Source organism: Drosophila subpulchrella, chromosome 2R (genome assembly GCF_014743375.2).
Source record: "Drosophila subpulchrella strain 33 F10 #4 breed RU33 chromosome 2R, RU_Dsub_v1.1 Primary Assembly, whole genome shotgun sequence".
Taxonomy (NCBI): domain Eukaryota; kingdom Metazoa; phylum Arthropoda; class Insecta; order Diptera; family Drosophilidae; genus Drosophila; species Drosophila subpulchrella.
This window is the reverse complement of record NC_050611.1, coordinates 10,939,494-10,959,668: the sequence shown is the minus strand read 5'-3', so window position 1 is coordinate 10,959,668 and position 20,175 is coordinate 10,939,494. Positions and strand designations below refer to the sequence as shown.

The following is a 20,175-nucleotide window of genomic DNA, read 5'->3' as shown; positions in this document are numbered from 1 at the left end:
GCATTTCTTAAAGGATATTGTAAAATAAATTCGGGCTATACTCTTGAATTTATTATCGATACTGAATATTTCCACTAGCAAAGTCAGTTACCCAGGCAACCCTCGCTAAACAAATAATTTTTCTGAACGAAGAAACGTAAAATAACATTTTTAATAGAGGAAAAGATCATGGAGGATTGGAAGATAACGTCGGAGGAGCTCATCCGTCTGCGGGAAAGCTGCCTGCAGTGCATCCGGGATGGAGAACTCTACGAGCTGCGCAATGATGCGAAACTACGGGCTGTTTATAGCACCCAGACCTACGAGGAGTTCAAGTGAGTACCAAGAATTGAAGGGGAGAATTTTCGCTTAAGCCAAATGCCATTAGGGACATAGTGGACGCAGCTCAACTCCGTCCAGTGTCCAGGAGCGATAAGGTCAATGCGCAGACGAAGAACCGCCTTTGGAACTCGGCCGCCCGTGATTGATTGACTGATTGACTGATTGACCAATAAAGATGAAAGCACAGAGCTATAATCGGGAAATTCGTTTTATTTCGCAAAGTTTTTAGACGTTGCTGTTGATCCAGGAGTGGAGAGCAGCGACATCGGAGTAGACACCGGGGTAGTTGGCGTAAGCGCAACCGTATCCCCAGGAGACGACACCAACAAGGACTCCACCGGAGACCAGTGGGCCGCCGGAGTCACCCTGGCAGGCATCCTTGCCGCTGGCAGCAGCGCAGATCATGGTGCTCCTGATCTCGCTACCATATCCGTAGGAGGAGGAGGCGCACTGCGACAGACCGACAATGTTCACGTTCACGTACTGCAGCTGGGAGGGGATGGAGCTGGATCCGTAGGACTGGGTGCCCCAGCCGGAGACGGAGGCAGCAGCGCCGTTGGCGGGGTTGGAGGTAGCCAGGCCGATGGCCTTGATGGTGGAGCTGAAGCTCAGGGCGGAGCTCAGACGGATGACGGCGATGTCGTTGACCATGGTGTTGGCGTTGTAGCCCTCGTGGTTCTTGAAGGAGGCAACCTTGGAGACGACGCCACCGGAGCTCCAGTAGCTGGATCCAGCGCGGACCTGCAGGTTGGAGGCGGACACGGACTGCAGGCAGTGAGCGGCGGTTAAGATGTAGTACTCGGAAATGATGGATCCACCGCAGGAGTGGCTACCACTGCGCTGCAGGGAGATCTGCCAGGGGAAGCTGCTGATGGTGGTGGCAACACCTCCGACAATACGACCATCCAACTGGGGCAGGAGTCCCTCGGGGACGGTGCCACCCAGGGCGCAGGCAACGGCAGACAACAAGATCACGAACTTCAGCATGGTGCGAATCCAATGAGTTGCTTCTGAAATGGACACCCCTTTTATAGGGGGTTCCTATCTTCCGCTAGCGCATTAATCAGAACTTTAAATTATTTTTATCACTTGCTTGTCAGAAAAAACCCAAAATGAAGCCGATAGAGTGACCGACATATATTCCTCCACTCCAAAGTCGCGCAATTCTTAATCAAAAGAGAAATAAAATTTGGGTGAAAAAATTTGCGTAGTTGAAAAGTTAAAACTGTACTTTGTAAACCTTTGCTTCTGTAGATTGGGACAGCAAATTGTCTCCAATATCGTTTCCGACCCTGAAACGTTTATATATTCTTGAACATTATCACAAGCAGAGTCAAACTAGCCATGTCCGTCTGTCCTTCCGGCCGTATAAACGCAGAAATCTCGGAATCTTTAAAAGCAAGATAGTTGGGGATTAGGCATCCAGATTCTAGAGATGCTTGCACAGCGCTTGGTACCACCGCCCATTCATAAAATGAAACTATAATCTTTTTTTGTTTAAATTAAAATTGCAATCTTCGTTTAAAATAAATTGTTCCATCTGTTTACATTATAAGAGTATATAGAAAAGCTTAAAGCTTCAAATTGAAAAGAAAGTCATATCTCGTCAATTCCCAATAAATATCTTGGATAAGTCAACGCTCCTTATTAACCTTTAATTTTCTGGCTAATTTGAGGGCGCGAACGGTGAATAAACCACCTTTAATTGATAAGGAGTTTTTTTGTGTATATTTTATTCGTATTCGTGGAATTTCAAAACCCACACACTGTTCCATATATTTCATTATATTTTAATCTGATAAAAACTTTCGTTGGTGCATCCTTTGTAAAAAGTTTCCGTAACGATTGTCAATGTGAGAGAATGGACGCATATAAATTCAAAATGTAACGTTTATAATTTCATTATATTAACAAAAGTATGTACTCTAACTACCAGAGATTGAAATTAAACTGATTTACACTTTAATATAATGAGTAATTGATAACTTTTTAAGTAAAGTTATTATATAATGCTGACAATACACAATTTATTTTCGACTTTTGCTGCCCCTTAGTCCACACCCTTCACTTTCTCCGATAATTGTTGAATGGGTTTTTTGAGTCTTGCGAATGAAACATTTTGAAGTGGGCGATAGAGATTTTGATCTTAAGTTGTGGCTTAGCGCGGAATTTAATCAGCTTTATATGGTCGCGTGTCAATTTCGTGAGTGATCCTTGAACAAAAATCGATAAGGAAAATATTTTACGATTAAATTGGTAGTCCGTTTCAAAATTATAAAGCTAATAGAACATATTGTTATAACACATTTCTTTACATAATTACACTTTTAGTACGACCGTACTTTTTCTTGGAAGATTGTAAATGAATGATCTCAATTCCATTCGCACACTTTCACAATACGTACTTTCTAAGTTCGGAAACGCTTCCTTCTGCATGTTACATACTTTCCTAAGAATACAATATACCCTTTTACTCTACAATAAGTAAAGTACAATAAGTAAAGTCGAATTTAATCAGTGTACGTTTTTTGGACGTTGGACACTACTGTGAGTATAGAACTCTTGATGAACCCTTTTTAGAAGCGTGCCTAAACAATTGCGTATTAATATTGATTTCAAATAATATTCGCGGAACCAATCAGTTGGGGAGGTTCTGCCGGTCACTTTAACGGACTTATTTTGGGTTTTTCTGACAAGCAAGTGATAAAAATAATTTAAAGTTCTGATTAATGCGCTGGCGAGAGATAGGAACCTCCTATAAAAGGGGTGTCCATTTCAGAAGCAACTCATTGGATTCGCACCATGCTGAAGTTCGTGATCTTGTTGTCTGCCGTTGCCTGCGCCCTGGGTGGCACCGTCCCCGAGGGACTCCTGCCCCAGTTGGATGGTCGTATTGTCGGAGGTGTTGCCACCACCATCAGCAGCTTCCCCTGGCAGATCTCCCTGCAGCGCAGTGGTAGCCACTCCTGCGGTGGATCCATCATTTCCGAGTACTACATCTTAACCGCCGCTCACTGCCTGCAGTCCGTGTCCGCCTCCAACCTGCAGGTCCGCGCTGGATCCAGCTACTGGAGCTCCGGTGGCGTCGTCTCCAAGGTTGCCTCCTTCAAGAACCACGAGGGCTACAACGCCAACACCATGGTCAACGACATCGCCGTCATCCGTCTGAGCTCCGCCCTGAGCTTCAGCTCCACCATCAAGGCCATCGGCCTGGCTACCTCCAACCCCGCCAACGGCGCTGCTGCCTCCGTCTCCGGCTGGGGCACCCAGTCCTACGGATCCAGCTCCATCCCCTCCCAGCTGCAGTACGTGAACGTGAACATTGTCGGTCTGTCGCAGTGCGCCTCCTCCTCCTACGGATATGGTAGCGAGATCAGGAGCACCATGATCTGCGCTGCTGCCAGCGGCAAGGATGCCTGCCAGGGTGACTCCGGCGGCCCACTGGTCTCCGGTGGAGTCCTTGTTGGTGTCGTCTCCTGGGGATACGGTTGCGCTTACGCCAACTACCCCGGTGTCTACTCCGATGTCGCTGCTCTCCACTCCTGGATCAACAGCAACGTCTAAAAACTTTGCGAAATAAAACGAATTTCCCGATTATAGCTCTGTGCTTTCATCTTTATTGGTCAATCAGTCAATCAGTCAATCAATCGAGGGCGGCCGAGTTCCAAAGGCGGTTCTTCGTCTGCGCATTGACCTTATCGCTCCTGGACACTGGACGGAGATGAGCTGCGTCCACTATGTCCCTAATGGCATTTGGCTTAAGCGAAAATTCTCCCCTTCAATTCTTGGTACTCACTTGAACTCCTCGTAGGTCTGGGTGCTATAAACAGCCCGTAGTTTCGCATCATTGCGCAGCTCGTAGAGTTCCCCATCCCGGATGCACTGCAGGCAGCTTTCCCGCAGACGGATGAGCTCCTCCGACGTTATCTTCCAATCCTCCATGATCTTTTCCTCTATTAAAAAAGATATTTTAAGTCTTTTCGTACTGGGATATGAATTTGTTTAGCGAGGGTTGCTTGGGTTACAGGCTTTGCTATCGGAAAAGAAGAGCTGGTTAAGATTAGACCAAATCCACCCGTCAGTATCGATAATACCAGCGATAAGATCCTATTAGCCGGCGATTAAGTTTTACAAGCCAGTCGGGAACATGAAGGGGTTTCATGGACAGAGAACAACAGTTTGCTCTTGGCTTTCGGAATGGCAGTTTACTGGCTAGCGGGTACGGTGTTGGTCTTTCTGTTCCTCGGAACAGCGGCAGATGTGGAGACCAATGGACGGATTGTGGGCGGAAGTGAGCAGGTGCTACGCAACGCCCCCTGGCAGGTGTCCATTCAGATCAGTGCTCGCCACGAGTGCGGAGGAGTCATCTACAGCAAGGAGATCGTCATCACCGCCGCACACTGTCTGTATGAGAAGTCCGTGACCCTGATGAAGGTGCGAGTTGGGGCACAGCACCACAACTATGGTGGCACCTTGGTTCCCGTGGCGGCGTACAGAGTCCACGAACAATTTGATTCCCGTTTCCTGCACTACGACATTGCCGTTCTACGCCTGTCCACTGCACTGACCTTTGGTCTCTCCACCAGAGCCATCAACCTGGCCACGCAGAGTCCACTGGGCGGATCGACAGCCACTGTCACGGGTTGGGGTTATACGGACAATGGAGCCTACGCCGACACCCTTCAAAAGGCCCAGCTCCAGATCATTGATCGCAGTGATTGTGCCTCCCAGAAGTTTGGCTACGGTGCGGACTTTGTAGGCGAGGAAACGATTTGCGCCGCAAGCACTGATTCGGATGCCTGCACAGGCGATTCTGGAGGTCCTTTGGTGGCCAATAGCCAGCTGGTGGGCATCGTATCCTGGGGCTATCGGTGTGCGGACGAAAACTATCCCGGTGTCTATGCCAATATAGCTGTGCTGCGACCCTGGATCGTCAAGGCAGCCAATGCCATATAAAGTGGTTTTTAAAAATAAAAAGCATGCTGAAAAACAAAATAAGCGCAAGTTTTATTAATCGCCCCCCAGGTGGAATCGAACCACTTCGACGCTAATCGACTACGGATTTGAAGTCCGCACCCCGGACCACCGAAGTTCAGTGGGGCATTAGGTTCCATTCAAATTTCCCTATTTATACGCACCCTGCGCAGAAAAAGCACTTGGGAATTATAAGGGGCATTCATTTCATCTTACAAAAAGTAATGATATCTTTAATGAAGATAATGATATCTATAAAAATCGCGTCGTAATAGGCATCTGCATTATAAGAATTTTAACTTGTTTTTGATTCGCAATTTTCAAAATAGTAAACATATTTTTTAATAATACGTATTACCTTAAAAATTAGCAACATTTTAAAATAAAAAGATTTTTCAGCAGCTTAAAAAAGTTAAGGATCCCAAAAATAGTGCAAGGAAAACTGAATAGCTGTAATGGCTAAAATAAATTCATAAAAGACCTCAACTCCGTAACCAAAGTATTCACTTCTACAAAAAAGGATACAGTTTATTACAAAATATTAACTCAGAGAAACACCATTATTCATTAATGGAATGCAGTAGCAAATGCATATAAAGATAATATCGCTCTCGCACGCGATTTCAATACCATTGAGGGACTTATGGAATTTCAACAAAAGATCAAGGAGTTAGGATAATGATAATAGTTTGCCGTCGAGAGTCCGCATCACTTGCGTGGCTGCTGGATGTGGTTCAGGGGCTTCTGCTGCACCGCAGCCGGTGGCTTAGGAGAGTGAGCCACCTGGGCAGAGGCTGGCGTAAAGTCAGTGTTGCCCTTGACGGGGGCACCGCTCACAGATCCCGAGTTCACGGCAATGGGTTGCTGAGGGTCGAAAGAAGGTTATTTTTGGCTATCATTATACTATTTATGTCCAGAACTCACTGTCAATCCAGTACAGTCCTCGGCATCCTTGGGCGCACGCTCTGCCGTGGGCGCCTTGTGCTGCACAATTCGCATACCACCTGCCTTCACTGAAATTTTAAATAAAACATAATTTTAAGACGAGATGAGGAAACTAAACTCTGCGATCCAAAGTAGTTAAACCCTTACTGGCACTGCAAAATAAACGCGGTGATTCGTTAGCTAGGGGTAAAACTAATTACACTTATTCCTAAAATTTTATCAAATGATTATACATCCGTAAAATGAACTGTATAATATGATAAATACTTTTAAAACACAATTTTATTGGAACAGCTTTAAAACGGATCCTGCAAATGGTGTAGAAACAGGCGGACAAGTCTATATTAATCAAGAATGCTTGTCCATATTATGGAATCGGCAAATATCCCTAACTGCGTTACAAACTTCTGACCAAAACTACAATACTCCATGCGGAGGGTATCGACAAAATTTAATGTCGATGTTCATCTGACGTCAGCAAAAAGTGAAAAATATATTTTTGGAAGCCATGCCTTTGTGTGTGCGTGTGTTCGGGTTGTTTGTTTACTTATCAGCCTTGGCCGAAACAGGTTAAGATACTGATAAGGCCGTAGGTATTGCGGCAATTGATAGGATTGTGGTTGCATTATTAATTGCCAGCGGGGCAATTAGAAGATTTCTTATTGGAATGGTCTTAATGGAAAAAAATCAAAATACGCCTGCACTCACGCACACCAATGGAAATGCACTTACATGCAGGTGGGTGTCCAGCAACAAGATTGGGTTGTTCATCTGCCATTTTTTCTTTTGTTTTTTTGAGCTATGAATTGAATAGAGTACATAATTACCTATTTATTGTTAGTTTTACAAGGATTTGTGGGCTTACCGCTTCTCTTGTTGTTAATAAATGTGCGGCTTTGCTGTGTTTTGCTTTTGCGTTCTAATTGTGACACGTCCGACGGTTGCCTATCGAAACTTTTCAGTGCGTTCTCACTGGCGGCGCAGTAGCGCAGCCGTAGCAGTGTGTTCCCACTGCTTATTGTTCTAGGGGGAGATGCTATTTGTAAACTCATTTAAGAAATCCTAAATTAATTAATAAATTAACTCAAAGCCTAAAAACAAGATCTCTCAGAAATCGTGTTGTCTGGCAGACAGATTTAAATATACTGTCATACTACCATACTGTCATATACTACATACTACCATCTTTTACCATCGCTGTTCTTGGGAAGGTACAAATATTCGGTTTCAGATCATGCCGATTTAAGAATTGTTGATCCAAGGGTTCCCGAGTTCTTTACCATATACGGGTGCCACGGAACACTTCGGGATAAATTCTGGGTAAGCTTTTACATTTCCCCGAAAAAATGTATATTGCTTACAAATACAAAAACCATACTCTTCTTATATATCAGTACTTTTTATTTTGAACTTAAGCCTAGACTTGGCAAATATTAATGCCACTACAACTATCAATCAGCCTGGGAAATGTTTTGCGCTGCGCTGATCAGGGTGTCGTGTATGTCCTTGGCCGACTGCACGTGAACCCGGACAGTATTCAAGTAGGTGGGATACGGAATGGGACCGGCGTTATCCGGCATAAAGGTCTCCATGCGCATGGGCGTCACCGGGCCAGGGAGATAGTGATTGGAGGAGTTCTGCTGCTGGAGGCACTGCATCGCCGTCTTCAAGTGGATCTCGATCTGGTCGCAGCAGGCGTAGAAGTCTTCCAGGTGCTTGTCGAACCGTGGCACATGGTGGGCTCCCGTGTCCCTCTTCAAGTTGTCCGCCAGATTGTTCTGTTGCAGCGTGAAGGCGCTCGACCGGATGGTGAGGAACATCGATTCCCGCAGCGGTCCTAGCAAACTCTTCACCCTGGAAATGTTGTCCAGTTTTTCCGCCTGCTGCTGCTGCTGCTGCAGCGGTTGCGGCTGTTGTTGCTGCTGGTGCTGCACGGGTCCCGGAGGTCCCGAGGGCGAGGACTGCATCACCTGCATCATCTGTGGTCCCGACATGGGCATCATGTTCATGTTTGGATTCATTTGGCACTCAAGAAACTTGGAAACACGAAGAAACTAAAGCGCTGATTGTTTTCTTTTTTCGATAGCAAAATGCGTAGTAGGATTTCTCATAACCGCGTTTGCGCCTCATCCATGGCAAAAATCGATTTCAATTTTAAAAGTTGTAAGTGTGTACTTACTTAGCATAAAACAAATTAAATAATACAAGTAGTTAGAATTACTATATTTTTTTTAAATTTCACAAAATAAATAAAACAAAAAAATAAATTTTTTTAAAATGGAATAGAGAGGTTATCTGAAACAGATTGCCGTCTTCAGTTACCACATTCTAAGTATATTATATTGAAAGCAAGATATCTCTTAAGCTTCTAATAACACAAATAAGTTCATTTAAATACATATTTGGCTGTCTACTTTTGAACTCTAAAATCTAGCTAGAAGTTAATAGACATTTTTTTCGATTAATAGCTGTTTGGGTCTGCACTGTGGCCGGCTGCAGCAATCGATAACGATAACCAGCGGCCAGCAACCTGGACAATCAGAACAGCTGTGGCGCTTAAAACACATTTTTCTATTAGAATTTACAGGCGCAAAGCGCGTTGCTAAAGTAACAGGAACAGTACGAACACCATGACCAGGTGAGTGGGCGTCCATGGCGACCGACTGGAGGATTGTGTCGGCGGGAACTGCCCCGGAATCATAACCTAAAAGTGTCGCTTGGCCCTTGCTAACCCATCTCCTTGCCCTTTCCCTCCTGCAGGAACAGCATCGAACTGGGTGATGTGACGCCCCACAACATCAAGCAGCTTAAGAAGCTCAACACCGTAGTGTTTCCGGTCTCCTACAACGACAAGTTCTACGTGGACGTCCTGGAGGCCGGCGAACTGGCCAAATTGGCCTACTACAACGACATTGTCGTGGGCGCCGTCTGCTGTCGCATCGACACCACTGAGAACCAGCGGCGTCTGTACATCATGACCCTGGGATGCCTGTCCCCGTACCGCCGGTTGGGCATCGGCACCGTCATGTTCGAGCACATCATGAACTTTGCCGAGAAGGACGGAAACTTTGACAGCATTTTTCTGTAAGAAAACTTATCGTTTTTACTCGGGTACTACCGAAAAAGCTGGAAAACTTGGGGGCGAATCAGTAGTTTACGTTTATCTTTAATTGGGAACTTAAAAAATGGGTTTTCATCTTAGCCAAACCAACTAATTATCTAGCTTCCATTCAGAATATGCTCGTTTTTCTCTTCAAAAGATAAGAATATTTTTTGAGCAAAATCAAAGATTGAGAAACTCTGTTATGTGATAACAACATTAATGATTTCGAACTTAATTAATTTTTCCGGCTTAAGCACATCAATATTGATTTTTATCTAGTTTCTCCAATTATCTTAACCAGCAACGGGAATTAAATTTTACTTTACAAATTCTTTTTTAAGTGAAGATTAAGAAAAAGTTCAAAAATTACCTGTAAAAATATTTACTTTCTCAAATGTTTATGTTAGCATGTTGGTTTACACCGCAAATATTCCAAAACCTTTCATTTACTTTTATTAATCAATCATTTTAGACATGTTCAAATCAACAACGACGGAGCCATCGAATTCTACAAGAAGTTTGGCTTCGAGATCGTGGACACCAAGGAGCAATACTACAAGCGCATCGAGCCGGCGGACGCCCATGTCCTGCAGAAGGCGCTGCGACGCACTGCACCCAACTCCAACAGCTCCGCCAACAATACCACCGCCAACTCGAATTCCCGTAGTAAAGCACGCCAGTTCACGTTTGTGTAAAGATGGGTTTCAATGTGTATAACAACCAGACATGTAGAGGCGGCCAAAACGATGTATTCAATTAGTCCGATCATATCTATGTGTAATCAATAATTATAACCCCTGCGCGGGAATAAATAGCTCTGTACGGCTCTGGCCAGTCCAAATTCAAGTTACTCAGACAATGCAGCGCGACGATGGCTTTGTTTATTGCTACGGAAATATGTACAGCTTGCTGTTCTACTGGGGATTGGTCTCTATCCGGGTGAGGAGCCCCAGTCGAGGAGGGGCAGTCTCAAAAAGGTGGACGGTAGCTTATGCGCTGTGCGCGCGATTCTTCTTGGTTAACTGCTTCCTTGGCAGCGTGTTGGTGAAACTCAGGGATCCCGAGATGTCGTCTGCCATGTTTGGACACCTTAGCCCGCTGGTCAAGGCGATTTTTATCTGGGAGTGTCTCAGCTGCTCCATCACCTATGTGGAGTACTGCCTGTCGCTGGATTCGAAAAGGAGCAGGCACCTCAAACTCTTAGCCAGCATGCAGGAGTTTGATGGGTCTGTCCTGGAAGTATTTCCTTATGTCAAGTGGAACTACCTACGCTCTCGACTGAAGTATTGGTATGGCACTGTGATCGTCGGCTCTTGCTATTTCTCCTTCTCCATCTCACTGATCTTCGATACGGCGCGTTGCACCTGCGGCATACCGTCCACCATGGTGTTGGCTCTTACCTACACTCTGCTGACCAGTTCCGTGGGATTGGTGGGCTTTGTTCACATCGGAATCATGGACTTTCTGCGGGTGCGCCTACGACTGGTGCAGCAGCTGCTCGAACAACTTTATCAAGCCGATGGAAATCGAGAGGTTCACGAGAAGATTGCATTCCTGTTTGACATGTCCAAGCGCTGCTCTTTTCTTCTGGCGGAGCTGAATGGAGTGTTTGGGTTTGCCGCCGCAGCTGGGCTCTTCTACGACTTCACCATCATGACCTGCTTCGTGTATGTCATTTGCCAAAAGCTGCTGGACCGAGAACCCTGGGACCTGGAGTACGCCTTCATGCTGTTCCACGTGGCCATACACACTTACAAAGTGGTCATCACCAGCACCTATGGGTATTTGCTCCAGCGAGAGGTGGGTTAGCTGTTTCCTTAGGTAGATGTCTATACTTGAGCCTCTTGTTCCTCCCCAGAAACGGAACTGTATGCAGATGTTGAGCAACTACTCCAGATACTTTCCTGGTCAGGATGTGGCCCACCGGCAGACGGAGGACTTTCAGCACTGGCGCATGCACAATCGTCAGGCGGCACTGGTTGGCAGCACAACAGAACTTAATGTTTCTACAATTTATATGGTGGGTAATCTGACCTGACCCGGGGTCAAACCACCATAATCCTTCTGAATGAACCCTCAAAACAGGTGTACAACGGCATGGCCAACTATGTGATTATCCTGGTACAGCTGCTATTCCAGCAACAGCAGATCAAGGATCGCCAGCTAACATCGGGCAAAGATGTCGACATTGTTGGGCCGATGGGTCCCATTACTCACATGGATTAAATGCAGTAAATAAAATATGTTTGTCTTTATTATCCATAAATCAATCTGATTTTAACAATTTCTTCCTGATGATTTCTTAGAAGCCCCAACTCCAAATGTAATAAAAGTTAAAGTACAATAGAGAGATCTTATGTACTAGTCATACAACGAGCATACTCAAAACGTAACAAAATTTGCGACCAAACCAACCTGGTAAAAATGAATATATCAAAAAACACTGATAACGACACATGAATGCTTTCAAAAACAAAGGACTAGGTCGAGGGCCCTGTGGACTAGGTCGAGGGCCAAGGAAACCAAATGGTAGTTGCGAATCTTAGGCAGGTCCTTTGCCTCGCACAGTGCCCTTAGCAACAATAGGGCTTCTTTGATATTCTTACCGCTCTCATTAAAGAAATGTATCTCGCTTTTAATGGCACCCATCATAAAGGTGCATCCGTTTGACCGTTTCGGTCCTGGCGAGAATTTGGGTACTCCTTCCCAGTCGCATCCATCGAAGTGGATCTTGATCGCTGGCACAAAGTCGATGGAGAACACATGGCTTTTCGATTCCGCGGTGATGGTGTGGCAATTTGGTTTGCGGTGGTACCGCAGTGTGTAATAATCGTGGTGCCTGCCCGTCAGCGTGCGACCGTGGGCATTCATCAGGATGCACTGCATCAATGTTTGCACCTCTTCGCGCTTGAGGTACCAACGATTATCCAGTAGCGTGTCCTCCGTAAAACTGTTGAATGACATATTTTTGAAGTCCAAATGCACCATCCCCGGACGATGTTGATCCGGGCGTACGATAATATCTTTATAAGAGGGAAACTCGAGCAATATCAGCACGTCGTAATCGCTTTCACAGTTCTGGATTCCTAGAGCTCTGCTGCCTACAAAGCACAGAATTACATTTGTATCTAATGTTATTGTTATATTTCATACCAAAATTTATGCTTTCAACCTTGCATGTGGTTGTCAGCAAATTATTCTGCATCACTATTTTGTCCAGTATAAAATCCCGGACGACGGCGAAATCACAATGGTTCGAGTAGCCGTAAAGGTCAGCGACAACCTGTTCCAAATGTTGTTCAAAGGTGGAACTCATATTTGTTTTTACTTTAAGACTCTATGAAAATATAAAAGGATTCTTATTTTTAGTGAACTAATTTGAGTTATGAATAAGAATTTTGAATGTTACATACAACAACTTTTTCGGTTGTCTTCTGTATGATCTGTTGCTTAAATCAAAATCGGATGACCATATAATATTGTAGAATATACCTTTAGGAATTTTATTGGTTCTGAAGATTTTAAATTTTGATATATTAGTAGTTTTCCGAAGATACAAAAGGATATTATGAAAATATAGAGATGTATAATCTAGTTAGAGGTAACTATAAAAGTATTACGAGTGCTTGTAGATCCAGCAGTTTATGCTTTAGTGGAGAACATTAAACAGATACAAATTAGTCAAGGATAATGCAATTATTCATAGAAGCATTCCTTAAAGTGCGCATTTTGGAAACTTGTATTTGGGCTTTAATCAATGTTGCAAATATGCCAAATGGTTGGGTCAACACAAAATACGAAATAGTTCCTGGGGGGTCATCGGTCATCAGGTGGTGCACAAGTAAGTAAATATGTATTGGCTGCAGATTGCATCAAAACTCCGTTAGGCGCTCATATAAAAATCGCCTACATTATGTAAACGCACACCAATGATTGTGTATTATATATGGTTATATAGTTGAATGTTTTGTATATAGAGGCGTCCGTATATACACACACATACATATATATACATACATATGTGCACACGCAAAGCGTTCGCCTACTCCGCAGTCCGGACATCGTTTATCGATTTGCGAAAGGCAACAACAACAACAACAACGGCACAGCAACGGCAGCTACAACAAATAAAACCTACAGCAGCAACAACAACAACAGAGCTCCACCAGCGGCGGTAGGCCGCTCTCCGCCCCCCTCCCCCAGCGCTCCGTTCCAGCTTGCTGATGGCATAGACCAAAGCCCATTGCCCGCCCCCTTCCAGGCAGCCCCACAACACCCCCCTTCCAGCCCCAATCTCCCCCACTCTCTTTTTGCGGCACAGCTACACACAGCAGCAAACTCACACACACACATACTTACAGGCAACGAACGGCCCACACACACCCATACATACAGACAGCCAGGCCTTCGACGTCGAACGCCAAAACGCCCAGCGACCCACTACCCGCCCGACCCCTCCCCTCCCCTCCCCACTCCCCTTCTCCATTCCACGAAATGCTGCTGTTGCTGCTGCCTTTGTTGTTGTTCTTGTTGCTGCTGCTGCTGTTTGGGGGCTGGCTGTTGATGATAATGATGATGATGGCGACGATGATGACGTTTGGAGCTGGCAAACCGGGAGCTGTGGGTGCGAGAGGGAGGGGGATGAGGATGCAAAGGGGGAGGGGGCGCTGAAGAGGCAGAGGGGGAGAGCAAGAGCCGGCCGCCAGGACTTGTGCCAAAAGAGCGAGAGGGACGGGGCACAGAGACGTCGGTGCTGCGAGTGCGAGTGGGGGCGGGCAGAGAGGCAAAAAGAGGGAAGAGGGAGGGAAAGAGGGCGATGGCGAGGGCGGGCAAAGAGACGAGGCGAGACGAGAGAAAAGCGAAAAAATACTTATAATAAAAGCAACAAAAAAACCCGCACAAGCTGAAGAGATACAAACGTACACACGCAGCCAAAGCGCACAAACACACACATACAGGCGCCGACGTCGTCGCCTGGCTAAATATTCGCCAAAGTGTGTGTGTGTGTTAGTTTGGAAGGAGCCAAAGCGGTAGGTAAGTTAACTGGTCGTAGGTTCGCAACAACAAAACCAGAGTCGCAACAGCAGGAAAAGAAGAAGAGGACGGGAGGCCTTGGGGGAAAGGGGACCTGAAAGAGACGGATCGATGGAGCCACTTCGCTGAGCCAGAAGCGGATCCAAGGGGGTCTAAAAGGGGGTTCAACTACAGATATGAAGCTCCCCTTTAAAATGGGTTAAAATAAACGTAGGTGTTTTGTTTTTAAACATTATATCCCTCCGCCCACCCATATTAAAATTGCCTTAAGTTTCTACTATAATTTAAACCTTATAACAACTTAAAATCCCTTGAATAAGTTTGTTGCTTAGTCTTTTCACGAACAAAAGGTTTAAAACCCCTTTTAAATGCACTCCACATACGCCCCTGGGCTGGCTCGCCCACTCTTATGTTTTGCTCATCCTGCTCTCCTCCACCCACCTCCTCACCACCCCTTTCTCGAAATCACTCTACCCCTCCCCTCTCTCCACTGGCTCTCTCTCTCGTCAAGCTGCTCTATACTAGCGGTACCAAAAGCTCTCTTGAGCCAAACTGATAAGGATAAGCAAAGATCACTCTCTTTTTGCATAGCTTGAAGCTCTCTCTCTCTCTCTCCCCTCGCCAATTTCCATCGAAATGATATCCTTTCGATACTTCTTTGCTTATGCTATGACCTTGAACTTGGCTTGATGGCGGCACGTGATAATCAACAGTTTCTTCTTCGTGATGCATTTAAAAATGCATTTAAGCTGCTTTTGCAGCACATTTTGCCTGCCACAAAGTGCGGGCAGCATCGCAATTTTGTCGCGCTTGGTTTTTGTATCCAACCCGCAAAACATACATATATTTTTATAAACACACATACGTACAAAACACTAGTGCAACTAGCCCTCTGGTTGTTGTTTTTTTTTTTTTGTTGTTTTTGCCCTGGTGGGCGGTTAGCGCTGGAGCGGTGCGAACGCCCATGTCGCCCCCCTCCCCCGTCTCTTTTTCATCATGATGAGCTCGCCTGCTTGTTCTTGTTCTTCTTTACACGTCCTCCAACGACGTTCGCTGTTGGGGCCCCGCTTTTGTTGTTGTTGTTGTTGCTCTTCTTGTTGTTGTTGGTTCGGGCTGTCGTCTATGCATGTGTGCGTGTGTGTGTTTGGCCTGTGTGTCTGTGAGTGTGCGCGCGCGGCGGGTGGTGGGGGCGGTGGGGGGAGGGGCAGGGCAGGCAGGGGCGGTGCGGCCAGGGGGAGCGGTGGAGTGGGGAGCGTACTTGTGTGTGCATGCAGCTCTCGGCGGCGGCGTCGTCGTCGTCGTCGTTTCATTCAAGTGTCCAACGTTTGCCGGAGCGGTCGCACACAGAACGGTAGTCGGACGGTTGGCAGATTCAGATTCGCTCTCTGGTTTGCTCTCTCTCTCTCTGTCTCTCTCTGCCTGCCACTCTTGCTCTCTGTGTACTGTTAGCGTAAGGCAATAGGCATAGAGCATAGGGCTCCCGAAAAATAAGGAGCTTGCGATACCGTTAGCCAAAGCACCGTTAGCATGAAGGATGTGAAAGTGGCGCGCGCAATCAGCGAGTCCTCGACCACGTCGGATAACACCTCCGATTTCATCGAGATCGTCAAGAAGTACGATGTGGTGTACAACAATCACAATCCGGATTACAAGAACGTCGAAGTGAAGCTGAAGGTGTGGACGCAAATCGCCGATGAGATAGGTCTTTCAGTGGGTAGGTAATAGTACTAGCGGTTCCCTGGATGGTTTCCTAGTTATAGTTCAACCCTACCCCCTCCCACTCCCGCCCACTCTCTAACAAGGAGGCGCAGGAAATTGAATTACGTAGAACCCACTCACACTGCCACACCGTATATATACCACCTATGTATATGTACCTGAAAGCGGCCAAACTCAAACCGCCCGGCCTGATATTTTTCGTACGCTGGTACATATATGTATATAGAAAACGTATTTGCTTGTGTGTGTGTGTTGGAGTGCGGTCGGCAAATTGCAGCGAGAAGCAGAAACAACAAAAAAAAAATAAAAAGGAAAACACACTGGCACGCAGAAAAAACAAACAAAAACAGTCCAAGAGCGAAAACTGCGCGCTCTCTGATGCTGAGAGAGAGCGAGAAAGGGAACGGGTTGGCGGGGGTGGGGCGGCAGTGGGAGTGGGCAGGCGAGAGCTTTTCAAAACAAAAACATTGCGCCCGGTATTGCCAGGTGCGAGTTTTGGCCCAAAACAAGCAACCACCTGTGCTGCACTTTCAAATAATTAAAAATAAATAAAACTTTAATGGAATATGTAAAAATCTTAACAAACATACAATTTTTCTATTAATCCTAATAAATGCCTCTTTTTTTGCTTGGGCTTCTAAACTTGTAGCACCCTGTATTGGCCTCTACTTGTTTCTCTATCTTTCGCTCTCTCATAAACATAAACATCTTCCGTTTGTTATTATTGCATCGCCGGCATTAATTTTTTTCTCTTGCATTTCCCTTTCATTCAAACGGGACTTATGTTTCCAAGAACTTTACTTGAAACGTTTTGCCAGAAAAGATTATACGCATAATTTGCATATACTTTCTACATATAGAACTTAACTTTAGCCAATTAGGCTGATTGCGTATATTAAGTCCCTTGAAATTCGGGGAATCACAAGAATTATAAGTACTGATAACAACTTACCAGCGATTTAATGAATTTTGGTTTAGTTTCTTGGCACTAGCAATTCCTTTTGCGTTGCAGTGTATGCCAACACAAGAATGGATCCTTTAATTGGCTTATTTGCCTTGAAAAAAGCGCTTGCAACTTGCTTGGATTTCCGAATTCGACTGAACTTAATTCCTGATAATAATATGCCATTTTTGACGCTGTGTTCCCTGGAGACCTGCATTTCGTTCGTCTTGAAAGGCGGTCACACTTCTGGAGGTTTTAAACTTGAATTTAAAGTTTTGAATACTTTAATTTTTTATTATGAGAAAACTAGTTTCACCAATTTTTAACAGTATAAAAGAGATTATAAACTTATTTTATCCACAAACTCAAATTGTAGAAGATAAATAAACAATTATTGAAGAAAAAATAACATTTCCTATTTCAATGGTTTTGCAGAAGCCTCCAAACGGAAATGGAAAAATCTAAGGGACAGCTATACAAAGTATCTCCGCTCATTTCGCGTGGGCACCAAGACGTCCAAGAAGTACCAGTACTGGGCCCATGCAGACCACATGGATTTCCTTAAGCCCTTCCAGGGGCCGGGCAGGTGAGTGAACCCTACTGAAATAACCTAACCAAACTGATCCCTAAACTGCACTTATAGAAACTCCGCCAACGGTAATGGAAAATCCAACGACGAGGATGACACGGAGTGCGATTTTGGCTACCAAGTTTTGGCCAAGGCGGCCAGCAATGGAGGCGAGGATGAATTGAAGATCACGATTGCCACTGCATCAGCGGGTTGCTCGTCCATTGGAACGCACACGGTTAATACTTATACGACCGCCTTGAGCAGCACTTCGGCGCCCGCCCTGACATCCAGTCTGGGCGTGGCCACGCCCCCGAATATGATCTCACCGGGAAGCAATTTGGGCGGCACAGGAGGAGGATCGGGAGGCGCTTCCGGATCCGCAGGACCGCAAATTCACAATAGCAATAGCAATGGCAGCGCCACCGGGAGTCTCAACTGTGCTGCAGTGGCTCCGCTTAGTTCAATGACACCACCTGCCACTAGTGGCTGCAATTCCGCCGTTGTCCTGCCCCTGCCCATCTCACCCGCATCCTCAGCCGCTGCCGCAGCAGCTGCTGTCAGCAAGGCCAATGCCAATGCCCTGGCGTCGCTGGCCAACCACCTGCCCATGGGCTTGGGTGTGGGCGGATTGGCCCAGCAAATGTTCCCGCTGGCCACGCTCAAGGCGGCGGCCGTGGCCGCTGGACTGCCGCTGCCACCCACGATCACGCCGCCGGGTTGCAGCTCTGGAAGCGGGCCCAACAGCAATGTGGGCTGCCTGATCATCGAACCGCATCTCTTTGCGGCGGCGGATAACTTTAAAAAGGAGCTAACGGCCGCTGCGGCAGCTGGAACACCTCTGGGATTGTTCCAGAACCTGGCCAATCAAGTGCAGAATGCCAATCGCTTGAATGGCAACTGTCCTGGCGTTAATTTACCCATGGGCAATCCCACCCCGCCACCACCGCCGTCAGCGCCACCGGCCTCCAAGGTGCGAAGAGTGCAACCTTCGCCGCAAACCACGGCCATAAATCTCAGCTGCTCGGGCGGAAATGCCGGACAAATGCAGCCACAGCAGCCGATGCAGATGCCACAAATTCAGCAGCAACAGCAGGCGTCGCCCGCCAAAACGCGTAAGATCTGTGATCCGCGTTTCCCCAGCGATTGGGACGTGTCCGCTGTTCTGCAGGCCAACCGGGAACTGGACGCCAATACCCTGTTCTTCCTGAGTCTGGCGCGGCAGGTGCGTGCCATGCCCATGAAGTTCCAGTCGCTGGCCAAGATGCGTTGCATGCGAATCGTCAGTGATTTGGAGCTGGAGCTGGAGAATTTTGACTGCAACGGGGGAGCGCCACCGCCAGATGATTCGGGCGGAGGAGGAGGAGCCGGGAATCTCAAGTACTGCAGCATTGATACTCCGCCACCGCCGCCGCAGGATGGCTCCGTGGTTATACTCCCGCCGCCAGTTGGACCCGAGGGTTCCACGGAGCACTTTGTTTATGTGATGTCGCCGTCGCGAGTGGAGAGCATGATCGACATCTCCTCGGACGAGGAGGCGACCATGAACGGGGTGCCCTCCGCAGGACAGGTTTAAAAGTATTCGTACAAGTTATCTCTAAATTAAAATTAAATTAATCTCAAATAGACTTCACCGGTTGGTCTTTCGATCTGTTTATTTTGGGGCGGCGGGTGATCCGATGCTTAGGTGTACAAAATGTGGAAAAATCTCTGGGACCCGGCCAATTTGATGCTACATGATGTTAGTGCGAATGAATTTCATTCAAGGAAACGATGACTAAGGCATCCGTTCTTAGGACTGCACTTTGCCCTTGGTGGTGAAGGCGAAGTAAGCGAATCCGCCGACTAGGAAGGCGGCGAGAAGCTCGGCCTTGATCCAGGGACCCTTGTAGGCACCCTTGGTGGGCACGGAAATGTCGAGCAGGGATTTCACCGAGGAAACCTTGTCGCCATCACGCTGGGCCTTGCGCACATTGGCATAGCCATCCTCGTCGAAGAGACGCACCTGAACGTTGCCGCTGCTGCCCTGCTTGATGTCCTCCACCCAGCTCACCTAGTGCGGGACAAGAATTAGTTTTTTTCGGACGACCTCTGGCGAGGATTACTGTCTTACCTGGTACTTGTCGTCGCCCACCTTGGCCACCGGCACCACCTTGCCGCAGGGGAACTCGGCGAACAGGCTGGCGGGAGCCGAGCCGCTGCACTGCAGCGTGAACTCGCCCACATGGGCCAGCTGGGTCAGAATCGTGGCATCCTGTGTGCTGAAGGAGCTCACGGTGGCCTTGCAGCTGCCGTAGACTCCGGACGCGCAAACGGCGGCAATCAGGCAGATGGCGAACAGTTGACGGGACATCTTGGTCGTGTTTTAGTGTGGTTTTTATTGAGGAATCAGTAAAATTGGTGGAACTCAGCGGCAATCCAACTCGGCGACCTGGGACTTTCTTTCTCTCTGCAGTGAACGCCACGACAGCACCATACGTCACTTGACAGCTACGAAAATTGCCGAGGTCTTCCGCGGTTGATGGTCACACTGGTGTCCGCCAGAGATGGGTACTATCGATTCAAATT

The 20,175-nt window shown here is 46.8% G+C and overlaps 12 protein-coding genes and 1 non-coding gene across 15 annotated transcripts; 6 read left to right on the top strand and 7 right to left on the bottom strand.

The window, feature by feature from the left end:
* Nucleotides 1-54: 54 nt before the first annotated feature.
* LOC119549912 (coiled-coil domain-containing protein 103-like) lies at nucleotides 55-516 on the top strand. 2 transcript variants are annotated; one of them, XM_037858234.1, is made up of 2 exons: nucleotides 55-314; nucleotides 376-441. In XM_037858234.1, exons 1-2 carry the CDS (start codon nucleotides 169-171, stop codon nucleotides 413-415), a joined length of 186 nt encoding a protein of 61 aa, XP_037714162.1. In that variant the 5' UTR covers nucleotides 55-168; the 3' UTR covers nucleotides 416-441. The 2 variants fall into 2 exon arrangements, with proteins under 2 accessions (XP_037714162.1, XP_037714160.1); XM_037858232.1 differs by having other exon boundaries at nucleotides 78-314; nucleotides 368-516.
* Nucleotides 512-1,327, bottom strand: LOC119549911 (trypsin delta-like). The gene has a single exon (XM_037858231.1). The coding sequence runs from the start codon at nucleotides 1,306-1,308 to the stop codon at nucleotides 547-549; it is 762 nt and encodes a 253-aa protein (XP_037714159.1). The 5' UTR covers nucleotides 1,309-1,327; the 3' UTR covers nucleotides 512-546.
* A 1,790-nt stretch (nucleotides 1,328-3,117) lies between these two features.
* On the top strand, nucleotides 3,118-3,920 carry LOC119552112 (trypsin delta-like). Its single transcript, XM_037861898.1, has one exon. It carries the CDS (start codon nucleotides 3,124-3,126, stop codon nucleotides 3,883-3,885), a length of 762 nt encoding a protein of 253 aa, XP_037717826.1. The 5' UTR covers nucleotides 3,118-3,123; the 3' UTR covers nucleotides 3,886-3,920.
* On the bottom strand, nucleotides 3,640-4,510 carry LOC119552118 (coiled-coil domain-containing protein 103). Of its 2 annotated transcripts, none has more exons than XM_037861905.1 (3): nucleotides 4,416-4,510; nucleotides 4,118-4,354; nucleotides 3,640-4,056 (listed from the first exon to the last, which is right to left on the bottom strand). In XM_037861905.1, the coding sequence occupies exons 2-3, from the start codon at nucleotides 4,261-4,263 to the stop codon at nucleotides 4,017-4,019; spliced, it is 186 nt and encodes a 61-aa protein (XP_037717833.1). In that variant the 5' UTR covers nucleotides 4,264-4,354; nucleotides 4,416-4,510; the 3' UTR covers nucleotides 3,640-4,016. The 2 variants fall into 2 exon arrangements, with proteins under 2 accessions (XP_037717833.1, XP_037717832.1); XM_037861904.1 differs by having other exon boundaries at nucleotides 3,640-4,064; nucleotides 4,416-4,492.
* On the top strand, nucleotides 4,489-5,325 carry LOC119552113 (trypsin iota). Its single transcript, XM_037861899.1, has one exon. It carries the CDS (start codon nucleotides 4,519-4,521, stop codon nucleotides 5,275-5,277), a length of 759 nt encoding a protein of 252 aa, XP_037717827.1. The 5' UTR covers nucleotides 4,489-4,518; the 3' UTR covers nucleotides 5,278-5,325.
* Nucleotides 5,326-5,336: 11 nt separating this feature from the next.
* Trnastop-uca lies at nucleotides 5,337-5,423 on the bottom strand. The gene has a single exon. It is a non-coding gene; the product is annotated as a tRNA-Sec (tRNA).
* Nucleotides 5,424-5,797: 374 nt separating this feature from the next.
* LOC119552117 (death-associated protein 1) lies at nucleotides 5,798-7,194 on the bottom strand. The gene is made up of 4 exons (XM_037861903.1): nucleotides 7,106-7,194; nucleotides 6,973-7,039; nucleotides 6,220-6,308; nucleotides 5,798-6,159 (listed from the first exon to the last, which is right to left on the bottom strand). Exons 2-4 carry the CDS (start codon nucleotides 7,016-7,018, stop codon nucleotides 6,004-6,006), a joined length of 291 nt encoding a protein of 96 aa, XP_037717831.1. The 5' UTR covers nucleotides 7,019-7,039; nucleotides 7,106-7,194; the 3' UTR covers nucleotides 5,798-6,003.
* A 426-nt stretch (nucleotides 7,195-7,620) lies between these two features.
* Nucleotides 7,621-8,323, bottom strand: LOC119552114 (mediator of RNA polymerase II transcription subunit 29). The gene has a single exon (XM_037861900.1). The coding sequence runs from the start codon at nucleotides 8,259-8,261 to the stop codon at nucleotides 7,692-7,694; it is 570 nt and encodes a 189-aa protein (XP_037717828.1). The 5' UTR covers nucleotides 8,262-8,323; the 3' UTR covers nucleotides 7,621-7,691.
* Nucleotides 8,324-8,725: 402 nt separating this feature from the next.
* Nucleotides 8,726-10,184, top strand: LOC119552115 (probable N-acetyltransferase san). Its single transcript, XM_037861901.1, has 3 exons — nucleotides 8,726-8,878; nucleotides 9,001-9,324; nucleotides 9,816-10,184. Exons 1-3 carry the CDS (start codon nucleotides 8,871-8,873, stop codon nucleotides 10,036-10,038), a joined length of 555 nt encoding a protein of 184 aa, XP_037717829.1. The 5' UTR covers nucleotides 8,726-8,870; the 3' UTR covers nucleotides 10,039-10,184.
* A 17-nt stretch (nucleotides 10,185-10,201) lies between these two features.
* Nucleotides 10,202-11,569, top strand: LOC119552110 (putative gustatory receptor 47b). Its single transcript, XM_037861895.1, has 3 exons — nucleotides 10,202-11,143; nucleotides 11,202-11,363; nucleotides 11,429-11,569. Exons 1-3 carry the CDS (start codon nucleotides 10,202-10,204, stop codon nucleotides 11,567-11,569), a joined length of 1,245 nt encoding a protein of 414 aa, XP_037717823.1.
* A 10-nt stretch (nucleotides 11,570-11,579) lies between these two features.
* Nucleotides 11,580-17,206, bottom strand: LOC119552111. The gene is made up of 3 exons (XM_037861896.1): nucleotides 17,049-17,206; nucleotides 12,497-12,680; nucleotides 11,580-12,444 (listed from the first exon to the last, which is right to left on the bottom strand). The coding sequence occupies exons 2-3, from the start codon at nucleotides 12,657-12,659 to the stop codon at nucleotides 11,810-11,812; spliced, it is 798 nt and encodes a 265-aa protein (XP_037717824.1). The 5' UTR covers nucleotides 12,660-12,680; nucleotides 17,049-17,206; the 3' UTR covers nucleotides 11,580-11,809.
* Nucleotides 15,697-19,235, top strand: LOC119552109. The gene is made up of 3 exons (XM_037861894.1): nucleotides 15,697-16,091; nucleotides 17,475-17,625; nucleotides 17,683-19,235. The coding sequence occupies exons 1-3, from the start codon at nucleotides 15,905-15,907 to the stop codon at nucleotides 19,181-19,183; spliced, it is 1,839 nt and encodes a 612-aa protein (XP_037717822.1). The 5' UTR covers nucleotides 15,697-15,904; the 3' UTR covers nucleotides 19,184-19,235.
* LOC119552116 (translocon-associated protein subunit delta) lies at nucleotides 19,225-20,081 on the bottom strand. Its single transcript, XM_037861902.1, has 2 exons — nucleotides 19,721-20,081; nucleotides 19,225-19,660 (listed from the first exon to the last, which is right to left on the bottom strand). The coding sequence occupies exons 1-2, from the start codon at nucleotides 19,958-19,960 to the stop codon at nucleotides 19,400-19,402; spliced, it is 501 nt and encodes a 166-aa protein (XP_037717830.1). The 5' UTR covers nucleotides 19,961-20,081; the 3' UTR covers nucleotides 19,225-19,399.
* Nucleotides 20,082-20,175: the final 94 nt, after the last annotated feature.